The sequence below is a fragment of the Nylanderia fulva genome, unplaced genomic scaffold, assembly GCF_048542155.1.
Source record: "Nylanderia fulva isolate GAGA-0341 unplaced genomic scaffold, ASM4854215v1 Scaffold15, whole genome shotgun sequence".
Classification (NCBI taxonomy): domain Eukaryota; kingdom Metazoa; phylum Arthropoda; class Insecta; order Hymenoptera; family Formicidae; genus Nylanderia; species Nylanderia fulva.
Window position 1 is genome coordinate 1,709,383 of NW_028189730.1, and position 21,087 is coordinate 1,730,469.

The window sequence follows — 21,087 nt, forward strand, 5'->3', positions numbered from 1 at the left end:
TCGAACACACGAACGTGAAATCCTTAAATACCTAATTTGATGCTAATTACAACTCGCGCTTGCGCCTCGTGAGAGAGCACCGAATGTGTATGCTCGTGTGTGGCGAGAAAATTGAGCTCGAATGCTATTCGGGAAGATGGATAGATGGAGGATGCTGTTAGCGAAGCGTTGGCTTTTCTTCGATTTCAAACTTCAAGGTGTTTCGGAATTTAACGCGACAGTTTACGTATATTCGGGAATTTATATACCGTTGAGAATTGATATATGTTCGATCCGCAAAAGATTGAGCTTCACGAATGCGTGAGTGAAATTTTGAAATTATCGCAGAAATGCTTCTGCTGCTTTTCAGATTTTATCGTAATTAGAAAACTTACCTTTTACCTTAAAAATTAAATGATGAAGAAAGAGATGAATTATAAGAGAGGAGATGAGCAAGTTGCGTCGGAATCGAGAGACGTACGTAACTATTTATTATGCGATAATAGTTGCACTCGAATGTAGCACATTAATTTGCCTATAGAGTTGGAAATAATTGCTTCGCTCTTTAACATGTACACTTAATCATCGCTATGCTACACATACCTAACGTGCGACCTATCGATTCTCTCTGTCGAGCATCACGTGACAAGATAAAGGATGCTCGTAAAGTATTTCGTGATGATTTACACTTACTTGAAATAATGAAAGAAAAATGTGACGAAACTTTTTTACAAAATCTTTTAAAAAAAGATCAACGCCTTTGTAATGTTTGGTGACATCCTGTGGTCTCTCTCTCTCGTTCTGTTATCTTAATTTCTACATGATTGACATAATGGCATTGCCACGATGATGCTCACGATACATTTCAAGTTTCCGTAAAATCTCACGTATATTATTCAGCCCCTCAAGTATTATTTCAGACTCAAATAATTGACTAGACATGAAAGTATCGTTTTTTATCAACGCTATCGAATAAAAAATGAAAGAGAAAGGAATATAAATATTTTTTAGCGTCAAGTTAACTTTGTGAAAATAGAGCGTGGTTGACACATCGATCATCATATTTCCCGATATTTTCGAATTTCGAATATTTCGATATTTGGAAAAATATTAAATCTACAATATAGTTTTTTTTTTTCTATGACATTTCATACATGCTTGAGAGGTTCGATTCGATTAAGTTTCGCGAACTCGCGACGACCTAATCCTTATTCGCAGCCGTGTAACATACTCACGTCAAACACATGTGTATAGGTGTATTTGTGTGCGTGCGCCTCGTACTGCTCGAATTCAAAGATGACAATTTGAAGAGAGGAAACGTGAAATGCAAGAATATAACGCGCGAAAGGCTTGATCGAAGCGGGATCCTTCCTTCGTCGTCCCTCGAGTAACTCGCGAAAAATCCGGAGATCGCGGTTTGCAAAAATATATATATGTCATATGCCCTTTGAATTCCAGCAGCTCGTTAAAAAATTTTTTCTTAGCTACGTTTTTTTTGGCACGAGCAGAGGAACGCCGTTTTTTTGTTTCAAAAACTTTGATACATTTACGTCGTTAAATAAATATATAAAAATCGCAGACGCCGTCTAAATTTTTATCGAGCTTTGCATGATTTTATTTTGATTATCAGATCCAATCCTTGCTTGCGATCGCCGCATCTTTTAGCAATGATAACACTCCAAAACTATATTTCCGACTTTATTCTTTCTTCGTATTTAATATAGGAATCATTGACACATGTGTAATAAATATTTAATAAACTATGGCCAATTGACGCAACACGAAGCTGATGAAAAAATTAATTTGTCGTGCAAAATTCCGGAGAATTCACGAATTAAATATTTTTTAATATGTTTAAACACGTTAATTAATGGAAAACTTTGATATGAAATTTTATATTTCCTGTTGCATCAGATAATTTTAAAAAATATGCAAAAAAGATTTTCCAAAAAAAAACACTGAGATTGCTAGAAATATATTTGCAAATATTTGAAAAATATTCGGATCTCTCGAGATCTTCTTAGATCTTTCGAAATCTTTCGATCTTGCTTTGTTCTCTAAAAATTCTCAAATTCTTGGAGTATGCTAGATCGACAATGTGAGATCTTTAGAAATGCTCAAACGTGTGTTGTCAGTAGTATATATTTTTTTAAACATCCCTCATGTCTATCAATGTCCGAGGTTTCGTCGATAATTACCGATATAATCGCTAACGATACACTCTCTTTTTGCATACGTATCTAGATTACACTCTTACTATCTTCGTCTAGTAATCTTTGGTAATTCGGATGTGCATGGAACTATGATTATTATCACTGATTACTTAAACATAATCGTCTCTACCTGACTAGGCTGCCGGCCGGAAAAATCCTCCGACGAGTCACTTTCTTCGTTTAAGTCCATTTAAAAATCCATTTACATATGTACTCTCGCGCGACCAAAGTTTGTTTCGCACAAAACATCGATTCATCGTGAAATTTCGTTTCCAAAAGCAATGCGGCAAGAAACACGTTAAACTTTATTCATATCGCTGCCATAATATACGTCACCAACAGCCGCAGTTCATCGGTGAGGTCTCTTCTTCTCTAAAAAAAAAAAAAAAAGAAAACTATGATGGATGCGCGTGTCATCGTCGCTCTTCAGGGTCGGTCGATTTTCGAGGAAGCGCGATAATCCCTCATCCGAGATGGCTGGAGAGGCTGCTGTAAGCGTCCTCGTCCATTTCAAGCCGTCGTCAGTAGAGATCGGAGAAGGAGACCTGAGAGGAGACGCCCGAGTGCAGATGATGAAGAGCGTGCAGCTCCTCCATGGAAGTCGAGGGCATGCTGTTGCTGTCCCCGAGGATGCTGGCGGCCGGGCCGACGTTTGGCGAATTCCCGGTGCTGGATGACACCGGCGTCCCGGAACAGCCGACGTTACTTCCGGCGTTGCCGCCGTCCTGCCTCATCAGGTTCCGTCGCCATTTCGCTCGCGCGTTTTGAAACCACACCTGGAGAACGCAAAAGCGAAAAGAGTCCGCCGTGACGTGTTTGTCAAAAATGGATTGTACACACGTTGATTAGTTTCGATTGGGAATGGTGGTCGGCGATGATATAAGTTGCTCCAAAATGGATGGAAATGGAAAAATTTGGTTTACCTGCAGCACCCTCTTGGACAGGCCGGTCTTCTGCGCGAGCTGCTTGAGGTCCTTAGCATCCGGGTTTTGATTTATCGCGAAGTAATTCTTCATGGTTCGCAATTGATGGTGCTTGAAACTGGTGCGCATACGCTTCGTCCGCTGGCTCTGGTGCACAGGTCCGGGAGAGCCCACGGATGCGTCGTACGCGGTCAGCGACTCCATCGACGAGGACAGCTCCGTGGGATGCAGCAGCTCTGCAACGTCGCGACGTCGACTAGAGAGTGTCTTTTTCTCGCGTCAGACATATCTCGCGCATTTGCTCGCGAGACTCTACTGCGAAAAATCAAAACTGAATTTCTCCATTATTATTCAATGCAGAGATATGTCACGTATCTGCGATAATAAATCTAACTCCGCGGTATGAATAATGTTGTATTTTTTGATTTATTATTTTTTGCTTCTTTTACTGTATATGTATAATTTTTGTTATTATTTGTTTTGTAAGTACTAAAGGGTTTTCTTACCCGTTAATAAGTAAATAAATAAATAATATTCAAGAAATATAAAAATCAAGACAACCGTCATCTGTATATACATATTCCGTAGTTTTCTTGAATTTACGCGCCGGTTGAACAGCTAGTTAAAAATGAAATTTAAATTCCAGAGATCCAAGAAGACCTCTTCTTGGTCTCGCGAACATAACTGTGCTTTTCCGATCATCTCCGGGGGAAAAAGGAAATAAACGAAATCTGTGTCGTTTACCTCGACAAGAAAACACATTCCACTGTGGCCACTCGCGAAAACGGCTTCTCTGTCTCTCTTTTCTCTCTTTCTCCCTTTGGCGAACCGGCGAATCGCCAGTTCGTTCGGAATGGAAGTTCGGAACAATAAACAGTAATGGCGCATACGTGCTCGGGGATTTACTTCTGGGATCCTCTCTCCCCCTTCGTCCAACCCCCCCGTTTGTCGACTGGAACCCGTTCTTCTCCCGATTGAATTCAATGGTTACCCTCGTCGTCTTATTTATTGGATACGTTTCTTCGCTCCCGCCGGCGTGCAACAACCGCAACTGCGCACACAACGCACGTCCTCTTTCCTGCGACTGGTTTCTTTTTCCCTTTTTTTATTTTCCTCCACCATAATTCAGATAAATTCGTACGCGGTGACATAATCGCTAATTGATCAATTAAGACGCTTCTCTTCTTCCACGCGTAGAATCAAAGACTAATACTTTGCTATCGATATTTTTTCAATCGTCAAAATATACTCGTAAAACAAAAAACCGTCTGTCGAGAAGGAACGAAAAATTGATTTCGCCGAAGGCTGAAAATGACAGACCTCTTCGTGTCTTGGATCGTGTGATGGATTCTGCGCGCGGAATTCGAATTTTTCCGGCGCGGCTCTTCTTCCGACTCTTCTCGGCGGGGCCTTTCTGTCTCCGCGAAACGTGGAACGGCAGACAGTGACAGATAGGTATCGGCACCGGGAGATGCATCGATTGGCCGATCTGGCCGGAAAAGAATGCTGCTGTGGCCAATGCGTGGCCACCGCCAGCAGAATGGCCGGTCCGAGCGCTATAATGCCGCCTGTGCGCGAGTTTCTTGCAGCAACAGGGATCCCTCTCTCTCTGTTTCTCTATTGCACAGCCTTGTTTCTTCGTCGAGAAGTCCGTAGTCCTCAGCCTCGGCAATTTTGGCTTCTAACTCGCCCTGACAAATTGTAATCTCATTCTTAAGCCGCTAAATCCGCCCACCTTCTCTTTCCTCCTGATCTCGGAGTGGAGGACTTCCCAGGATTTGTGCGACCTTCCCTCGCGGGGAAGGACAACGTCTTCTTGAGACTCTGATTTGAAGACAAAGGAATGTATAAAATATATTTTATTGACAGAGAGCGAAGCTTTCTTCGTTGTTAGAAGAGATGTTGGTGTATCGATTTGCTGATATTTAATGTTCAAAGTAAATGTTTGCTTTTATCATATCAAGCTTGAGTCGCTGCATTGAATGCAATTGACAAATATCTTATTTTTGAAAATGTATTCAAGGATTTGTCGATTTAAAAATTTGCATTTGAAAATCTATCGCACTTGTTCAAAGTTGAGACGAATCTTCCTGCTTTCGCGCTAGAAGACGAGAGTTGTCTCTTTCGCGGAGACTAGCTCCCATCTCGTCGGCGTGTCTCCCTTTTGCACAAAAACTGTCCCAATTATATATAAAGATAATAAAACAGCGAGAGAGAAAGAAAGAGAGAGAGGGACTCTCTCTTCGGACCGACTGTTCGTGTTTCTCAGCCGCACCCGAAGCTGCGCACGCAGGACATCATGGACAATTTTATGGCTGTTGGTCGTAAATTCCGGCCGGTAGTCTACGGGTAGAATGATCCTCGCCCTCGTCGATTATAAAATAACTGGGAATCGCGCGTGTACCGGTTCGTCCCTTTGGCTCGCGTCCGCGCCGAAACGATCGTAAAACCGGCGGGAATCGCATCGGGATAATGTGATATGTACAAGCGTGCTGGTTGACAAATGACACCGAGTCGAGGGAATGTAAGCTGGTCGTCGGAATTGTCTTATGCCGCCGATTTCCCTCGACTAAGTATCCAGCGGGTCGTCATTTGAAGTCGCGACGATTGACTTGGAGCGATTTATGCGAAACTGTTCTGGGAAGGTATCCATTATGATCCTCGCGACACGACTTTAAATTATCCGCGACTTTTATCGGACTCTGGTTTATTATCCGTTTAAGAGGATTCTAACCTAACCTAAGTTTCCTTCCTGTTTTATCGACAAAATGTGAGGGTTAGATAAACTATGAATCTATTTATTGGCTAATTACAGCACTTCGCAATTTGTTAATATTAATACTTTAATTTGTATAAAAAAAATATTTATCAATCTGCAAAATCTTATATATCTAGGTTGCAGAATTATAAAATCTTAAGAATTCAGGTAAAAAACAATCCGTAAAGCAATAAATAGATTCATAATTTACCTAACCTCACATTTTGTCGATAAAACAGGAAGGAAACTTAGAATCCCCTTAAAAGGAATGACAAAAATTAAAGCACATAGGTGGTGAGTAAACAATTATGCGTATTAAATTATCGAGCGAAATTAGACATCTGCGTAGCGCGCGAGAATTCGTCAAAGAATCATATCCCGCTCGGTGAACGTCGAATGCTCCGGTTAACGAGCCGAATAATCGCGGACGAAATGAAATAACATCTGCGATTCTTGAGGGTTCGAGCAAATATTTGCACAAAGGAGAACGCCCACCATTATGCCTCTCTCTCGCCGTTGCTCGGTAAATAATGCAATTCCGTCGATTAACTCGTTTGCTGTAGCGTACAGAGAGAAGGTGAAGAAAAGAGAAAGAAGAAGCACGGGAAGGGTGGTCGCCTTGTTTGCATTCTTTGGAAATATAAAAAGCGGACGGCGCGACAAGCTGAATGGGGAATCTAGGAATCGATCTTCTCGGTGGAGGGAAGAGAGTTGGGTGGCATGGCAAGAAAATCGTTCACGATCGTACAAGATCGCGGGAACATACATTGGCTTGACTCACCAAGCGCGCCAGCGGCCAGTCTCATTGTGACGGGAAGCTCGGAGCCGGTGACCTCCGACAGCTTCCGCTTCCTGGGTCGGCCCTTTTGCACGGTGCCGGAAGAGGCTATCGGGCTCTGCTCGTAGTACGCCGGAAGCGGCGACACCCCTGGCGAGCCGAGGTCCTCGATGCCGCCAGCAGCACCCGCGTAATCCCCGGCGCAGCACAGCAGCTCGTAGTGTGGTCTTGGGAGCGACGTTGCAGTTGTCAGTCGTCAAGCTGTCAAGTAGTCGATAGACGACCTGACCTCCGCGTTATGCGTCGAGTTTCGATGAACGAGTTTGACTTGCGTGAACGTTAGATTCCATGGGATAAAGTCTGTCATTCTTTTCCCTCTTTAGCTTATTCCCTTAAATCGCAACATTCGCGAATCTCCTACTTTCACATCCCACGGTATCCGCCGTCACAATTGTCTTCTCGGAACCCGAGACTCGGATCCATCCGTTCCAATGACTGTCATTAAGCGACTCGACGACTGTCATTAGCACGGACGGGGTGGGAAGAAGGGAGGGAGAAAGGGATGAACGACTTGGTGTGCGACAAAAGCGCCTCGTGCTCCTGTCAACCTCGTCATCGAACTCGTTGATAACAAGGAGAGACGCGGCCTTTGAAGGATAGTAATGATCAGACGCTCCTGTTTCTCACCTACCTACAATACACGAGTCCGTCCCGCTGACCGAAATGGTCGCCTTTGTTCAGCGGGGTGCCGCACGAGGCACAAGTGAAACACGCCACGTGATACACCAGGTCGCGCGCCCGCATCACCAGCTCCGAGGCGGAGATGCCGGCATGACATCGCGAGCATCGCGGCACCGCGAATAATCTGCGAGCAGAAAAATCGCCGCTTCTTCAAAATTCCAAACTTCGAAATTTCACGTTAAAATATATTATTATTCATTTATAATCATTATTAATTAATATATCACACAGCCCCCATATACACTGTTATATATTTCTAATGGCAATTAAACTAGATGGAAATATTTTTCTTAATTTTGTTCCAAACTTTAAATGCAGAGGGAATCATTAAGGAGTGAGAAGATATATTTGTGTTTGAGAATTTAATAGTGCATTATTCGCTTTGTGCGAGTATTTGTGAATACATTATACGAATTCCGAGAGGTGAATTTTGTAAGCGATCGAAGCGTTCGGACCGTTCACCATTCGCGTAGACGGAAACAAAGGGCTCGCGTTGTTGCATATTGCATGGACGACGGCTGTTGAATTCCTCCCCTGTTCGCTCTAACGAACTCGCTTCTCAGCCTTTCATTCTACCCTCGTCCTGAAACGCCGAACGTCATCGCGTAAACGCGCGCGTGCATTATTCCACAGGATACACGACATTTATTTATCTACAAGTTTATATAGATTGCTTTCCAAAGCTCCTAGACATTCCTAGATTGTTGGACTTTAAGCTGAAAAATTTTGAATTTTTTAATAATAAAAATCTTTAGAAAATTCAAATTTATTAATTAATATCCTTATAAGACAAATCTCGTCGATTTTTTCAAATTGAATGTGTCTTTTTGAAAAATCTTTTTTTTTATTTATATTTTTTCACGGATGTCAGTTTCAAGGAAGAATTAATTTTTTGAAACCGATTCGTATGTACAGGACATTAATCCTGGTGCGATATCAAGAAATTACATAAATTTCAATCCGAGGTTTTATTTTAATAAAAATAAATCCTGTGTATTCTCCCTAAGGAAGAGCGTAGTCGAGAAAATTAAATCCGACAATAATTAAATTGTAATATAATAAATTCAAGAAACATGACTATAATTTTCCTTGGTACAATAGCAAGAAATTAAATAAATCTTAATTCGAGATTTTATTTTAATAAACTCTTCTATGTATCCTCCCTAAGGAAGAATGTAATCGAGAAAATTAAATGCGACAATTAAATTATAATATAATAAATTCAAGAAGCAGATGACTTTAATTTTCTTTGATACGATAGCAAGAAATTTAAAAAATCTTAATTAAGATTTATTTATTCGGATTTAATTATTTTATTTATTTATTTTGTTATTTATTTAATCTTAGAGATTAATCTCGTATTTTATTTCAGTAAACCCTTCTGTGTACCCTTCGTAAGGATAAGAGCGCATTCACAAAAATATGACTAACTTTCCTCGCTACGATACCAAGAAATAAAATAAATCTCAAATTGAAATTTAATTTTAAATAAATCCCTCTGCGCCCACTGTTCCCCCTAAAGAAAAAGCGTAGACTAAAACTAAAGTACAATAATAATTAAATTCAAATAATCGATGATCTTTCATTCTCTTTCAGAAACACGCTTTCTCGATCGCGCACGCTAACCTAAAGTAATCCTTTTTGCAGTAGATGTTGCCGTCTCTGGCGAAGCAGGTGAGCTCGGCGGCCAGCTGGACCTGACAGTGACAGCAGCGCAGGCAGTCGCAGTGCCATGCGCGATCGGCCGCCCTTAGGTAGTAGCGCTCGGCGATCTCCCTTCCGCAGCCTCCGCAGCCAAGGGCACCCTCCGAGGTGCCACCCCCGCTGCCGTTTCCGCCGCCGCCTTCGTTCGCCCCGACCTGTCGACTATTCGCTCCGCCGCCGTCCCCTGGCGGAGGCGTTGTGCTCCCGCAACCGACTTCCTTCAGCATCTCCCTGGACGCGACCCGCTACGACGCATACCGCTGCATTCTGCGGTGTGTTCACCAACTTTTACCATATAGCGTATATATGTACACAGAGAGAATTTTCTCTTAGAATTTACCCTGAAAATCATGGTAATCGTGCGACAATATGGTATTGGAAGAATCTTATAAGAGTTTCTCGAATTAATATTTACCACAATGAAAATATTAATATGTACAGTAAGATTTACTATGTACATAGTAAATTTAACTAAGAATTTACTATGTATAGTAAAATCTTAGTAAAATTTACTATGTACACATTAATATTACTATGTACTATGTATTTTACTATATACTATGTACTATGTATTTTACTATGTACTATGTGCATAGTAAATCTTACTATGTACATAGTACATAGTAAAATACATAGTAAAATACATAGTAAATCTTACTATGTACATAGTACATAGTAAAATACATAGTAAAATACATAGTAAATCTTACTATGTACATAGTACATAGTAAAATACATAGTACATAGTATATAGTAAAATACATAGTACATAGTAATATTAATGTGTACATAGTAAATTTTACTAAGATTTTACTATACATAGTAAATTTACTATACATAGTAAATTCTTAGTTAAATTTACTATGTACAATTAATATTTTTATTGTGGTAAATATTAATCAGAGAAACTCTTATAAGATTCTTCCAATACCATATTATCGCGCGATTACCATGATTTTCAGGGTAAATTTTAAGAGAAAATTCTCTCCGTATACGATATGATTGCTGAGTTAATTAAGGATCATCGAGAAGAGTTAAGCAAATTTCAATTTTAAAAGGCAAGTCTTTTTTTTAATAATATATACATCTTTATTTTTAGACAATCTATATAAATTTGCAATAAAGTGTTTGAGACAGAGAGAATTATTGTTTCTAATTTTACATGTCGTATGATGCAGGAAATATACATTTTAAGAATTAAAAAATACATATAAGGATATCCATATTTTTATATATGTATATACGAAATGCCAGTGAAGTTATTTTTGTCTTAAATTCTGTCATGGATTATAGATTGCCTAAATAATTTGATGAATGGTATGGTCTCAATCTCTATCATATATTCATCAGTCATTGACTTCGACTATATAGTATAATCGTTAGAGCTTTTGACTAGAACTTATAAATGTTAATACATAATAAACTCGATCATTCGATCATTTGAGAAAAACCCTGAACCCCGGATTTTTCTTCCTGTCATCGCACAAGGTAAGAGACACGAAGATTTGATATTTCAATATCTTTAAGAATTACAATAAGCGCAGATTTATTCGATGACATATATACAATCAAGAACCGATGTAAATAATTTGCGATCCGTTAATGAACTTTCTCGTTTCCGAGTAATAAAAAAAGTCTCATAAAAATTAACTTTAACGGGTTGATTACTTGGAAATTATTCATCTTGAAAATTGTTCGAATTTAAATAGAGATTATGTAGCTTTAATAAATTTCAATTGAAGCATACAAAAACATATAACTTGTTATTTCGCAATCTTCATTCGAACATTCAAATACCGGAAACATCGTCTCGAGTATTATTCGCGTGTAACGCAACGGCGATCACAAGCACGATTCTTGGCCGTTAATTAATCCATCCTTGGAAATAGCATTGTTTTAGGTGAAAAGCAAAATGCATCGCGGATTTGCATCGCGGCGGTGTAATGTCCGCAATAGCGCGCGGAGAGAGAGAGAGAGAGATTTTTTTCCCTGATATTATCGCGTTGCCGTATTTCCATAAAATCGATTCGCGATCCCTCGATAACAGAATTTCTGCAGCGAGAAATCTATACGCGTGGTTACGTCAGCGAAACTGCATGCTTTGCGCTGAAAGCATTAACGGAATATCCAAATTGACGGATCAAATGTATATATTTGATCAGATTGCAGTAATATTGAAGAGTAATATCATATTTACTTGAAAATTATATTATTATCGACTCTCGAAATTCTTACAAAAATTATTCCATAAAAAAAAAGTATTGGAATTTATAATGTAAAATTATATATAAATTTAAATATTCGATTACCTATCAAATTGAACGTGTATTTCTAATTTTATGGATGTCGTTCAATTTTTCATAGATTGCTCATAAATTTTGAGCTTTTTTTTATATACGTTTTAATAATTTACAATATGTACCGTATATGTTTGAAGCGAACGCAATTTCTTGAAAGTCTTTTATTACGACTTGACATCTTAGCGAGGGACCTTGAATTTTTTTTCATTTTTTGACGAATCAAGCGAAATACTTTAAGATCGCTTTAACTTACCTGAATTCGGTTAAACCGCTGCTGATGACGCGACGGCAAATTCCGCTGCTGGTCGTCCCTCCTTTCTCGTTTGCCGACGACGAAGCAACAGCACTCGCGGTCAAATTTATTCCCGCTTGGCTATTTCCATCTAAATCGCGGTCACCTTGGACTCCTCGCCGACTTTTCCAGAGCACGCGGCGCGGTTCCAACGCCGGATATTCCGACGGTCTCGGCTGCCTCGAACTGACCAGGCAGTTGTTGCGGTCATCAATCATGCTCTGGACAAGAGAAAAGCCGCGAGAGTGTGCAGGGAGAATAATTTCTCTACACGACACGTTTCGGTTCATCGTTTCGCGATAATGCTGGAATTTGCGCCGCGAAAGAAACGCGCAAAATTCTATATATACTCTTATACAGCTTACATACTTTGAAAAAAAAAATTAATAAAATGACTTTTCGAGAAAAATTGAATAATCTGCATTTATTTGCAATATTGTTTAATTTATTAATTTAAAAATTAAAAAAAATTTTTAACAATATTAGATATCCAATTCTAAATTGAAGAACCTTATTTAGTAAACAGAAAATTTATTATATTAATTTATTATATATGTATATCAGAAAAAAGGGGAAATATGTTTATTGAGTGAAGAAAGCTTACATACTTTGAAAAAAAAAAATTAATAAAATGACTTTTCGAGAAAAATTGAATAATCTGCATTTAATTGCAATATTGTTTAATTTATTAATTTAAAAATTTAAAAAAATTTTTAATAATATTAGATATCCAATTCTAAATTGAAGAACCTTATTTAGTAAACAGAAAATTTATTATATTAATTTATTATATACCATATGTATATCAGAAAAAAAGGGGAAATATGTTTATTGAGTGAAGAAAGCTTACATACTTTGAAAAAAAAAAATTAATAAAATGACTTTTCGAGAAAAATTGAATAATCTGCATTTAATTGCAATATTGTTTAATTTATTAATTTAAAAATTAAAAAAAAAATTTTAACAATATTAGATATCCAATTCTAAATTGAAGAACCTTATTTAGTAAGAAGAAAATTTATTATATTGTATATATGTATATCAGAAAAAGAGAGGAAATATGTTTATTGAGTGAAGAAAGCTTGAATAAGATCTTTAGGTTTCGATTGCGGTTAGGCAAGAAAAAGATCAGGGTGGTCGCCAATGTTAAAAGTGACATGTTGGCTAACTCCGTAGAAAAAGATATGTGAATCACGGTTGCGGTTAGCAAAATCCACGAATACAATTTTCACAAATTTATGCCAACAATTTTAATTGTTGCACAATAATATTAATCTTTCTTTCGCTAATTTTTTTTAAGCAAAACTAATGAGTTTTTTAAATACTAGCGAATAAATCCTGAAATTCTTGAATTCTCAAATTTATATTCCTGAATCCGTGAAACCAGAAAGTAGACGGAAAGACGTCAAAACTTCAGATTTACAAATTTGGATTAAAGTTAAAAAATATTTTCAGACTTTACATACTTTATTAAATCTGGATGGAAATCACATAAACAGCGCTGTTAAGATCTTTGATTAATCACTAAAAATAATTCGAGAAAACATCAGAATAATTATAAAACTCTGATTCTATTTGGCACTAACCAGTTCATTTTCTTCTTCCGAAGCACCGCATCCTCGTCAGATCTTTCAATCCTTCCGAGCCACGTCGATCCTCCCTTTCCTCGAATTCTAAGCCGCGAAACATAAGCACATAACACTAATCACCGCTCTGAGTTTCTCCTATCACAAATCGGAGCACCCTCCTCATTTCCAATCAGCGGATACATCAATCCGATACGATGAATCTACTAGAATTCGCGAGGACTCGTGCGCGCATAGAAAAGTCGGCGGGAACTCGCGGAGAACTCGCGGCCGGAGAAGGAAGTTCGAAGGACGCGGCGATGGAGGCTGCTCCCCGTCGGCATAATATTACGATCCTCGAACGGCCACCCGGGGCCAGGGGCGGACGTCACCACGGCAGGGTAGCGGGGTTGGTGGTGCGATCCCCTCATGCTGCGATCTCGCCGGGCGATGACAGGGTGGGGTTTTTCAGGCCGCGTCGTGGGGTTCAGAGAGACGTCGGGACGCCGGGCGTCTGCGCGCTGCGCCGGCGCCTTTGCGGCTTCCTCATCTCTCTCTTTCTCTTTTTCTCGCTCTCTTCCACGAGAGAGCGGTTTGCTCTCTCGCTCTATCTTTTTAACGATGGTTGTCGTTGATTGTCCGTGCTGGTGTGGGTGATAATGTTGTTTGTTCATGTAGCGCCGCGTTTTCCTGAAGGACTTCTCGGAAAACATATTGCCTGAAATGCCTTGTCATTTATTGTCTTCCTTCTGTGGACGCGTATCTCATTTGTATTCGACTTTATCTAATCTATAATCTTCTGTCTTCATGGATTCGTTTATGATTATCTATTATGGGTTGTGTGTAATCGCTGCATTATTTGAGATACTTGAAACATTCAAATTTCGATTTTATCTAATCTATAACTTCTATCTTCATGGGTTTATTTATATATGATTATCCATTATGGGTTGTGTGTAATCGCTGCGTTATTTGAAATACTTCAAAAGTTCGAGTATTTCGAGGTTTTTGTCTGAACTTTTATAGACAAAAAACGAGGATACGATTCTCTATTTAATTATGTAAGTTAAATTAGAGAAAAATCTTGCTTCGCGTTGAGCAAAGCAGTAGTATAGTTCGTGGAGCCACTTTATTAAGTCATTGTTGAATTTTCCACTTCATTTCCTTTCGGTGGCATCACCGATTTCGCGTGCTTCCGGAAACGTTCCAAACTACGTTAGCGCGCGGCATTCATTATTCATGATTAGCCGCGACGTCTCGGTCGCAAAGCGCTCGCTCACATTTCACTCTCAATTAATTTGCAATCGGGGTATCCCAATGGGAAGAGCTCCCGGGAAGAGAAATGACGTGACACGCGAGTGGTTAGTCACGCGTCAGTCACGCGTACAGGTACAAATTATAACTTAAACGACGCCAGCTGCGGCGAAAAACGTGTTCCCGCGGCGATTTTAATATCGCCACCAGTTTGTCACTCTGTCTCTTCGAGGACTGTCGCCCGTTCTGCTAACGAGAGCTCGAGGGTTTACCTCGAAGCACGAAATCACACGAGTCGATAAATTTGCATCCCCGAGTATTTTGTCGCGCGTTAATTCTAAAAATCGTGTGTTCGAAAAATTAACCACCGGGGAAAAGACGTAAAAATTCATCCACTCTTTGAAGTTTTCGACAGTTTTAAATTGAATGAAGTGGTTTCCAATTTCTCCGTGACGCAACGCGCGCGTTGCGAGAAAAATAACAGCTCGTTATCGCTCGAGTCCGATGACGTGTTTTCGTACCGCAGAAGGCGAGCGCCTTTTAATTGCGGCTGAAGAAGTGACGCGCGAGTGACAGTCCGGGGCTACACGCATTGTCCGACCAGTTCTTCCGGATTTGCCTGGTTTCGCGCGTTCACACTCGCTCGACTATATTTGGCCGGGAGCAGGCGCGGTGAGCGAAAGCGAAGTCGCTCGAGGCGAAAATTCATCGCGACGGAATCCGTGCGACAGAGTCGTTTCGCTCCTGATGTCCCATTAGGCTCATTAACCGCGGGTGGCACGATCCCGAAGAGCCGGCGCTACAAATCGAACCTTGCGTTAAACGCGCGCGAGTTGTCGTTAATCTCGACGTCCCACCTGGTGGCTCCTTAATTCTCTTTAGCACGCAATTCATTAGTCGTGATAATTTGGAATAATATCTTTACCTTTTTACAGCAATCTTGACAGTTTTAAATAACTGGAACAGCGATGATTCCACATATCCTGGGGACGTTTAGAGAACATCCTGAGGATGTTCAATGTCCTCTGGATATTCTGAGAATGCCTTTCGGATACTTCATATGGTGTACTATTAGGGATTTTTGGTGCAAAATATTAAAGGCAGAAATAACGATCTTGACAGTTTTAAATAACTGGAAGAGCGATGATTCCACATATCCTGGGGACGTTTAGAGAACATCCTGAGGATGTTCAATGTCCTCTGGATATTCTGAGAATGTCTTTCGGATACTTCATATGGTGTACTATTAGGGATTTTTGGTGCAAAATGTTGAAGGCAGAAATAACGATCTTGACAGTTTTAAATAACTGGAAGAGCGATGATTCCACATATCCTGGGGACGTTTAGAGAACATCCTGAGGATGTTCAATGTCCTCTGGATATCCTCAAAATATCTTTTAGCTATGATGTGCTATTAGGAGCTTTTGGTGGCAAAATTGATGAAGGCAGAAATAACGTACTTTTGTAGTACGATTCTACACTTGCATGGGTTTGTAATGGTTGTAAATTTTTACTACTAGGCGCCTTTTAACCTTTTTTTAAAGGTATGTTTTTATCAAAGGATAAATTTAAGCGACCAAATGTCTTCAGTGGTCAATATACAAGTTGACATTTCAAACAACGCAAATCGAACATATTAAATTCAACTAAATTATAAGCATCCTATCAGTATGAAACTTCGTTAAATCGAAAAAAATAAGTAAGTAAAAACAAAGTTTTTATTTTAATTTCGGCAATCACATACATACGAACACCGTCATCTGGGGTTGATTAAAAATTTAACAATGTCTTCCCTCGATCCCAAATGATTTCAGAAAGAAAGACTGTCAGTTCTTGTTATGACATAATTTCGATTATAGAATCTGCGAGCAAATATATTTTTCAATGAAAAGTCAAGTTTGCCGAAGGAACGTCTTGTAGTTGGAGGCTACTGATTCAATCCGATCTACTTCAATCGCGTGTACAATTCTCGAACGCGAGCGCGCGCATAAGAAAGCTGTCATTGCGGCGAGGGAGGAGGATACTGTCATATCGATCAGAGAGACTTTCCGGACGAACAGACGGCTGGAAACGATACTAACGAAGAAGAAGAAGAAGAAGAAGAAGAAGAGGAAGAGGAAGAGAAGAAGAAGAAGAAGAAGAAGAAGCAGCCCAAGCTTATCTCCTGCTCTCTCGCCTTCTATCTCTTTCTTTCTCTCTCTCTCTCTCGCTCTCTCGGGGTAGATGAGGGTAAGCAGCCTCCGTCGAAGGCGCAGCCCTCCGACGTCCGCTCGATATAAACTCGCTTGGTGCCGGCCAATAGCGATCGCGAGAACCCGAGGAAGCCGTCGTCCGATTGGGCCGACTCGCGCCGACATCAGGGACGATGGGGAGAACGGATGGAGAGATGGAAATCCACTCTCCCGCCAGCATCACTCGCGGATTCTGCCGAGAATGGGAGTCATCTGGTGGATGCTGACGGAAACTGCCTACTCCGGTGCTACGGATATCCGTCGTGTCTTTTTCTCTCGTCTTCACGGCGAAACCCTCAGTGAGGCATGTCGCGTCATACGAATGAATGAGTCAAGTAACATGTGTGCGAGACAAGGGTTGCTTCTGTCGAATGAAAATCTCTCGATCGATGTGAAATCATCGCTCTTCCAGTTATTTGCAACTTTCAAGATCGTTATTTCTGCCTTCAACCTTTTGCCACCGAGAGACACTAATAGCACACCATATCCGAAAGACATTCTTAGGATATCCAGAGGACATTGAACATTCTCGAAATATTCTCTGAACGTCTTCGGGATATGTGGAATCATGGTTCTTTCGGTTATTTGCAACTGTCAAGATCGTTATTTCTGCCTTCATCAATTTTGCCACCAAAAGCTCCTAATAGCACATCATAGCTAAAAGATATTTTGAGGATATCCAGAGGACATTGAACATCCTCAGGATGTTCTCTAAACGTCCCCAGGATATGTGGAATCATCGCTGTTCCAGTTATTTAAAACTGTCAAGATCGTTATTTCTGCCTTCAACATTTTGCACCAAAAATCCCTAATAGTACACCATATGAAGTATCTGAAAGACATTCTCAGAATATCCAGAGGACATTGAACATCCTCAGGATGTTCTCTAAACGTCCCCAGGATATGTGGAATCATCGCTGTTCCAGTTATTTAAAACTGTCAAGATCGTTATTTCTGCCTTCAACATTTTGCACCAAAAATCCCTAATAGTACCCCATATGAAGTGTCCGAAAGACATTCTCAAAATATCCAGAGGACATTGAACATCCTCAGGATGTTCTCTAAACGTCTTCAGGATATGTGTAATTATCGCTCTTCCAGTTATTTAAAACTGTCAAGATCGTTATTTCTGCCTTCAACATTTTGCATCATAAACCCTTAATAGTACACCATAGTGTCCGAAAGACATTCTGAAGATATCCAGAGAACAATGAAGATCCTCAGGATGTTCTCTGAACGTCTTCGGGATATGTGTGTTATTAGGGGACTAGTCTAGCTATTCGTTATATACATTACTATTAAACCATCCGCAATCGCAGCTGACTTTCGCGTCGCCCAATTATGACGTATAATTAATTCACATATAGACTCGACATTCATTCTTTCTCGCGCCGTCTTTATCCACTCGACTCTCGTGAACGCAGAGCCATTTCCATCTCAAAGTAGCCCGTTTCGAGGGAGATGGAACTCGCTAAAGAGGTTGCCGCGGAATTGTCGGCGGATCATCGATCACGGCGAAAAATGACACGCCGGATGGGAGGACCAGGCGAAAACGGTAGCCGTCCGTCGCGTTAAACAGTATCGCTCTAGCTAAAGGCCCCGTTAGTCTCCCCGTTGAGCGAACGAACAAAAGTGGGTCTTCTTCCTTCCCTCTCGCCTTCTCTCGGCGAGAAGGTAATTCAAGACACCTGGCGAAGAATGGTTTTAACGGATCCTCGGATCGCGGCCTCTACGCGGGAGCGTTTACGAGCAACGCGTGGTCCGAGAAGGAGAGAAAGAGAGAAAGAGAGAGAGACTCCCTTCCTCCTCCTGCCCCCTACCCTAATTGCATTATGTAAAATACAACACGCTCTCGCCGGGACGCGTTATCTCGCCGTCGCGCGTAAGAGTAAATAAGTGCAAAGATATAACGGTTAATTTCCGCATTAACCGCGTTTTATCGCGACGTCTATCCGTACGGAAAGGGGACCGGCAGGATGCCGGGGGCCTCTGTTTCACCGCGTGAATTTTTTTCGCCCGTGCTCGCTCCTTTAATCGTCTCTGCTTCGCACGCACACACCCGGACGGTGTCAGAGGAAGACAAACGGAACGCGCGTACACTGCCCTCGGAAATTTCCGCGACGCATCCTACGGGCGACCAAGCAACTATGCAAACTTCAAATTGAACGATTATGTTTCAATTCCTCCTTGGGCTACTTGATTATTCCCGGCGAAACAATGGGTGTCCGCAGGATTCTTCCAGGGTGATTACAATTTTTTTTATTGTTCTCCTATAATTTTTTAAACTCAATCTTTTTATTATTTTATGTCGAAGTTTCTATGTTAAATAAAATTGCAAATAAATTACAAGGAGAACCAACGCTTAACTTTCTTTTACTGATCCCACAAGGGAAGGCTGGGACACCCCCAGCTGATCTAACAATAAAATGTTATCCTACGGGCGACCAAACAACTATGCAAACTTCAAATTGAACGGTTACGTTTGGATGTTTCAATTCCTCCTTGGGCTACTTGATTATTCCCGGCGAAACAATGGGTGTCCGCAGGATTCTTCCTGGGTAATTACAATTTTTTTTATTGTTCTCCTGTAATTTTTTAAACTCAATTTTTTTATTATTTTATGTCGAAGTTTCTATGTTAAATAAAATTGCGAATAAATTACAAGGAGAACCAACGCTTAACTTTCTTTTACTGATCCCACAAGGGAAGGCTGGGACACCCCCAGCTGATCTAACAATAAAATGTCATATGCATGAAGAGTATTTGAATTTTTTTAGAAAGAAATTCCCCACGTCACCGATGCAGGAGAAATGAAATCCTTCAGCATCTACATCTTCGCTGCTTCGTTTCCCCAAGTATTGTTTTCTTTCCAAGTATCTCCCTCGCGTTATCTGAAATCTATTCTTAGTTTCGCGTCCTCACACAAGTTTTCTACCCGGGTATATACGCGAGAGAGGAGCCTTCGCCTTCTCGGAACGTAAGGAGGAAAAAGAAGAGTAGGAAGAGGAAGGACGAGTGCGTGCGCATGAAGTGTATTTATGCGCGGCACCGTCACGTGGGTAAGGATCGTAGATTGCGAGAGCGGGGTCGTCGTGTGCGTGTCGGTGAATGAGGCTGACGTGGATAAATGGCGCGTTTCCCCACGGGAGACGCGCGCCCAGGCGATCTTCCGGGCTCTCGGCGCAACAGCCGATCGGGAAGCGTCGCGAGGACACGACGGGTAGAAGAGAGAAAGAAGAAGAAGGAGAACGTCGACGTCGACGACGACGACGACGCTGCATGGCCTCGCAAAAAGCAGCGCCGCTTGTCGTCCGGGTAATTGACGATCGCGAGAACATGCGCGCCCGTAAAAAGGACCCGCCTTTGGCCGCCTCGCTCTTACGCGGAATCTTGTCAGCTCGGGGAGACTGTCACGCGGAGACTGTTCCGGTGGCTGCCACCGCCTTCCGGAGAGGCCCGATCCTCCGGATTCTACCGCCGATCGCAGAGAGATATTTTACGGATTTATCTCGTACGTAAACTACCCAGACAACGAAACGTCTAAAATCGGGATGTGAGACGTCTTAAAGGAGTTCGAGTTAAGATGTATTTTAGACTTCATATTGAAATATGTCTTTAGGACGTCTTCTGTCCCGTTTTTAGACGCGATGTTATGGTTGGGTAGATTGTCGGTTTCATTCATTTTCTTTCGAAATCATTCAATCAGCAGTCCAGACCATTTTCAAGGTGTGCGGTAACGAAACGTGTGGATGGGTATCTCTCACGGCCTTCCGGAGAGTTATAATCTTCCAGATTCTACCGTCAATCGCGGAGAGACAAATTTTGTAGAAAATTATATTGTCAGTTCAATTAATTTTGTTTAAAAATCATTTAATCAGTAATCCAGACCATTCCCAAGAGATGCGATCCTAACAGCACACATATCCATTCAGAGAACATCCCGAGGATGTTCGAATGTCCTCTGGATATTCTTTGAACATCCTCTGAATATCCTTCGAATATGTTGCGCTACTAGAAAAATGAAATATGTATAGGCGGATATCTCCCAAATCAGGCTAAAGAGATAAAGACAACGCAATAAAATAGTGAAATGTGTAGACTGAAATATATAGATATGAATGAAATCGCGTTAATTTTGTCCCATTGTTCCCGCACGTGAGGGAGGGGAAGGTAAGAGAGAGACAGAGAGAAAAGAACGAGGTAGGTCAGACCGAGTCAGCTAAGGAGGGTTATCTGATTGGGAGCGCGCGAATATCTTCTCCGGCTTCCGGCGCCCAACCCGTGATTACCGCGTCGATTGTCTGCAAATGGAAGCTGAAAAACGCATCTCACACTCGGTAAAGGCGAGC

At 41.0% G+C, this 21,087-nt stretch overlaps 1 protein-coding gene across 1 annotated transcript; it reads right to left on the reverse strand.

Annotated features, from left to right (window-relative positions):
- Window positions 1-452: 452 nt before the first annotated feature.
- LOC114935907 (LIM/homeobox protein Lhx9) lies at window positions 453-13,688 on the reverse strand. Its single transcript, XM_029308851.2, has 7 exons — window positions 13,275-13,688; window positions 11,650-11,909; window positions 9,019-9,363; window positions 7,343-7,516; window positions 6,655-6,878; window positions 3,116-3,351; window positions 453-2,968 (listed from the first exon to the last, which is right to left on the reverse strand). The coding sequence occupies exons 3-7, from the start codon at window positions 9,321-9,323 to the stop codon at window positions 2,714-2,716; spliced, it is 1,194 nt and encodes a 397-aa protein (XP_029164684.1). The 5' UTR covers window positions 9,324-9,363; window positions 11,650-11,909; window positions 13,275-13,688; the 3' UTR covers window positions 453-2,713.
- Between the last annotated feature and the right edge of the window lie 7,399 nt (window positions 13,689-21,087).

Bases quoted from the DNA above. Each gene is read 5' to 3' on its own strand.
- LOC114935907 (XM_029308851.2), bottom strand. From the start codon at position 9,323: ATGCTGAAGGAAGTCGGTTGCGGGAGCACAACGCCTCCGCCAGGGGAC. The intron at 7,517-9,018 runs GTTAGCGTGCGC...TTCTGCTCGCAG, and splicing joins TGCAAAAAGGATTACTTTAG to ATTATTCGCGGTGCCGCGAT. The intron at 6,879-7,342 runs GTAGGTGAGAAA...GTCGCTCCCAAG, and splicing joins GACGGACTCGTGTATTGTAG to ACCACACTACGAGCTGCTGT.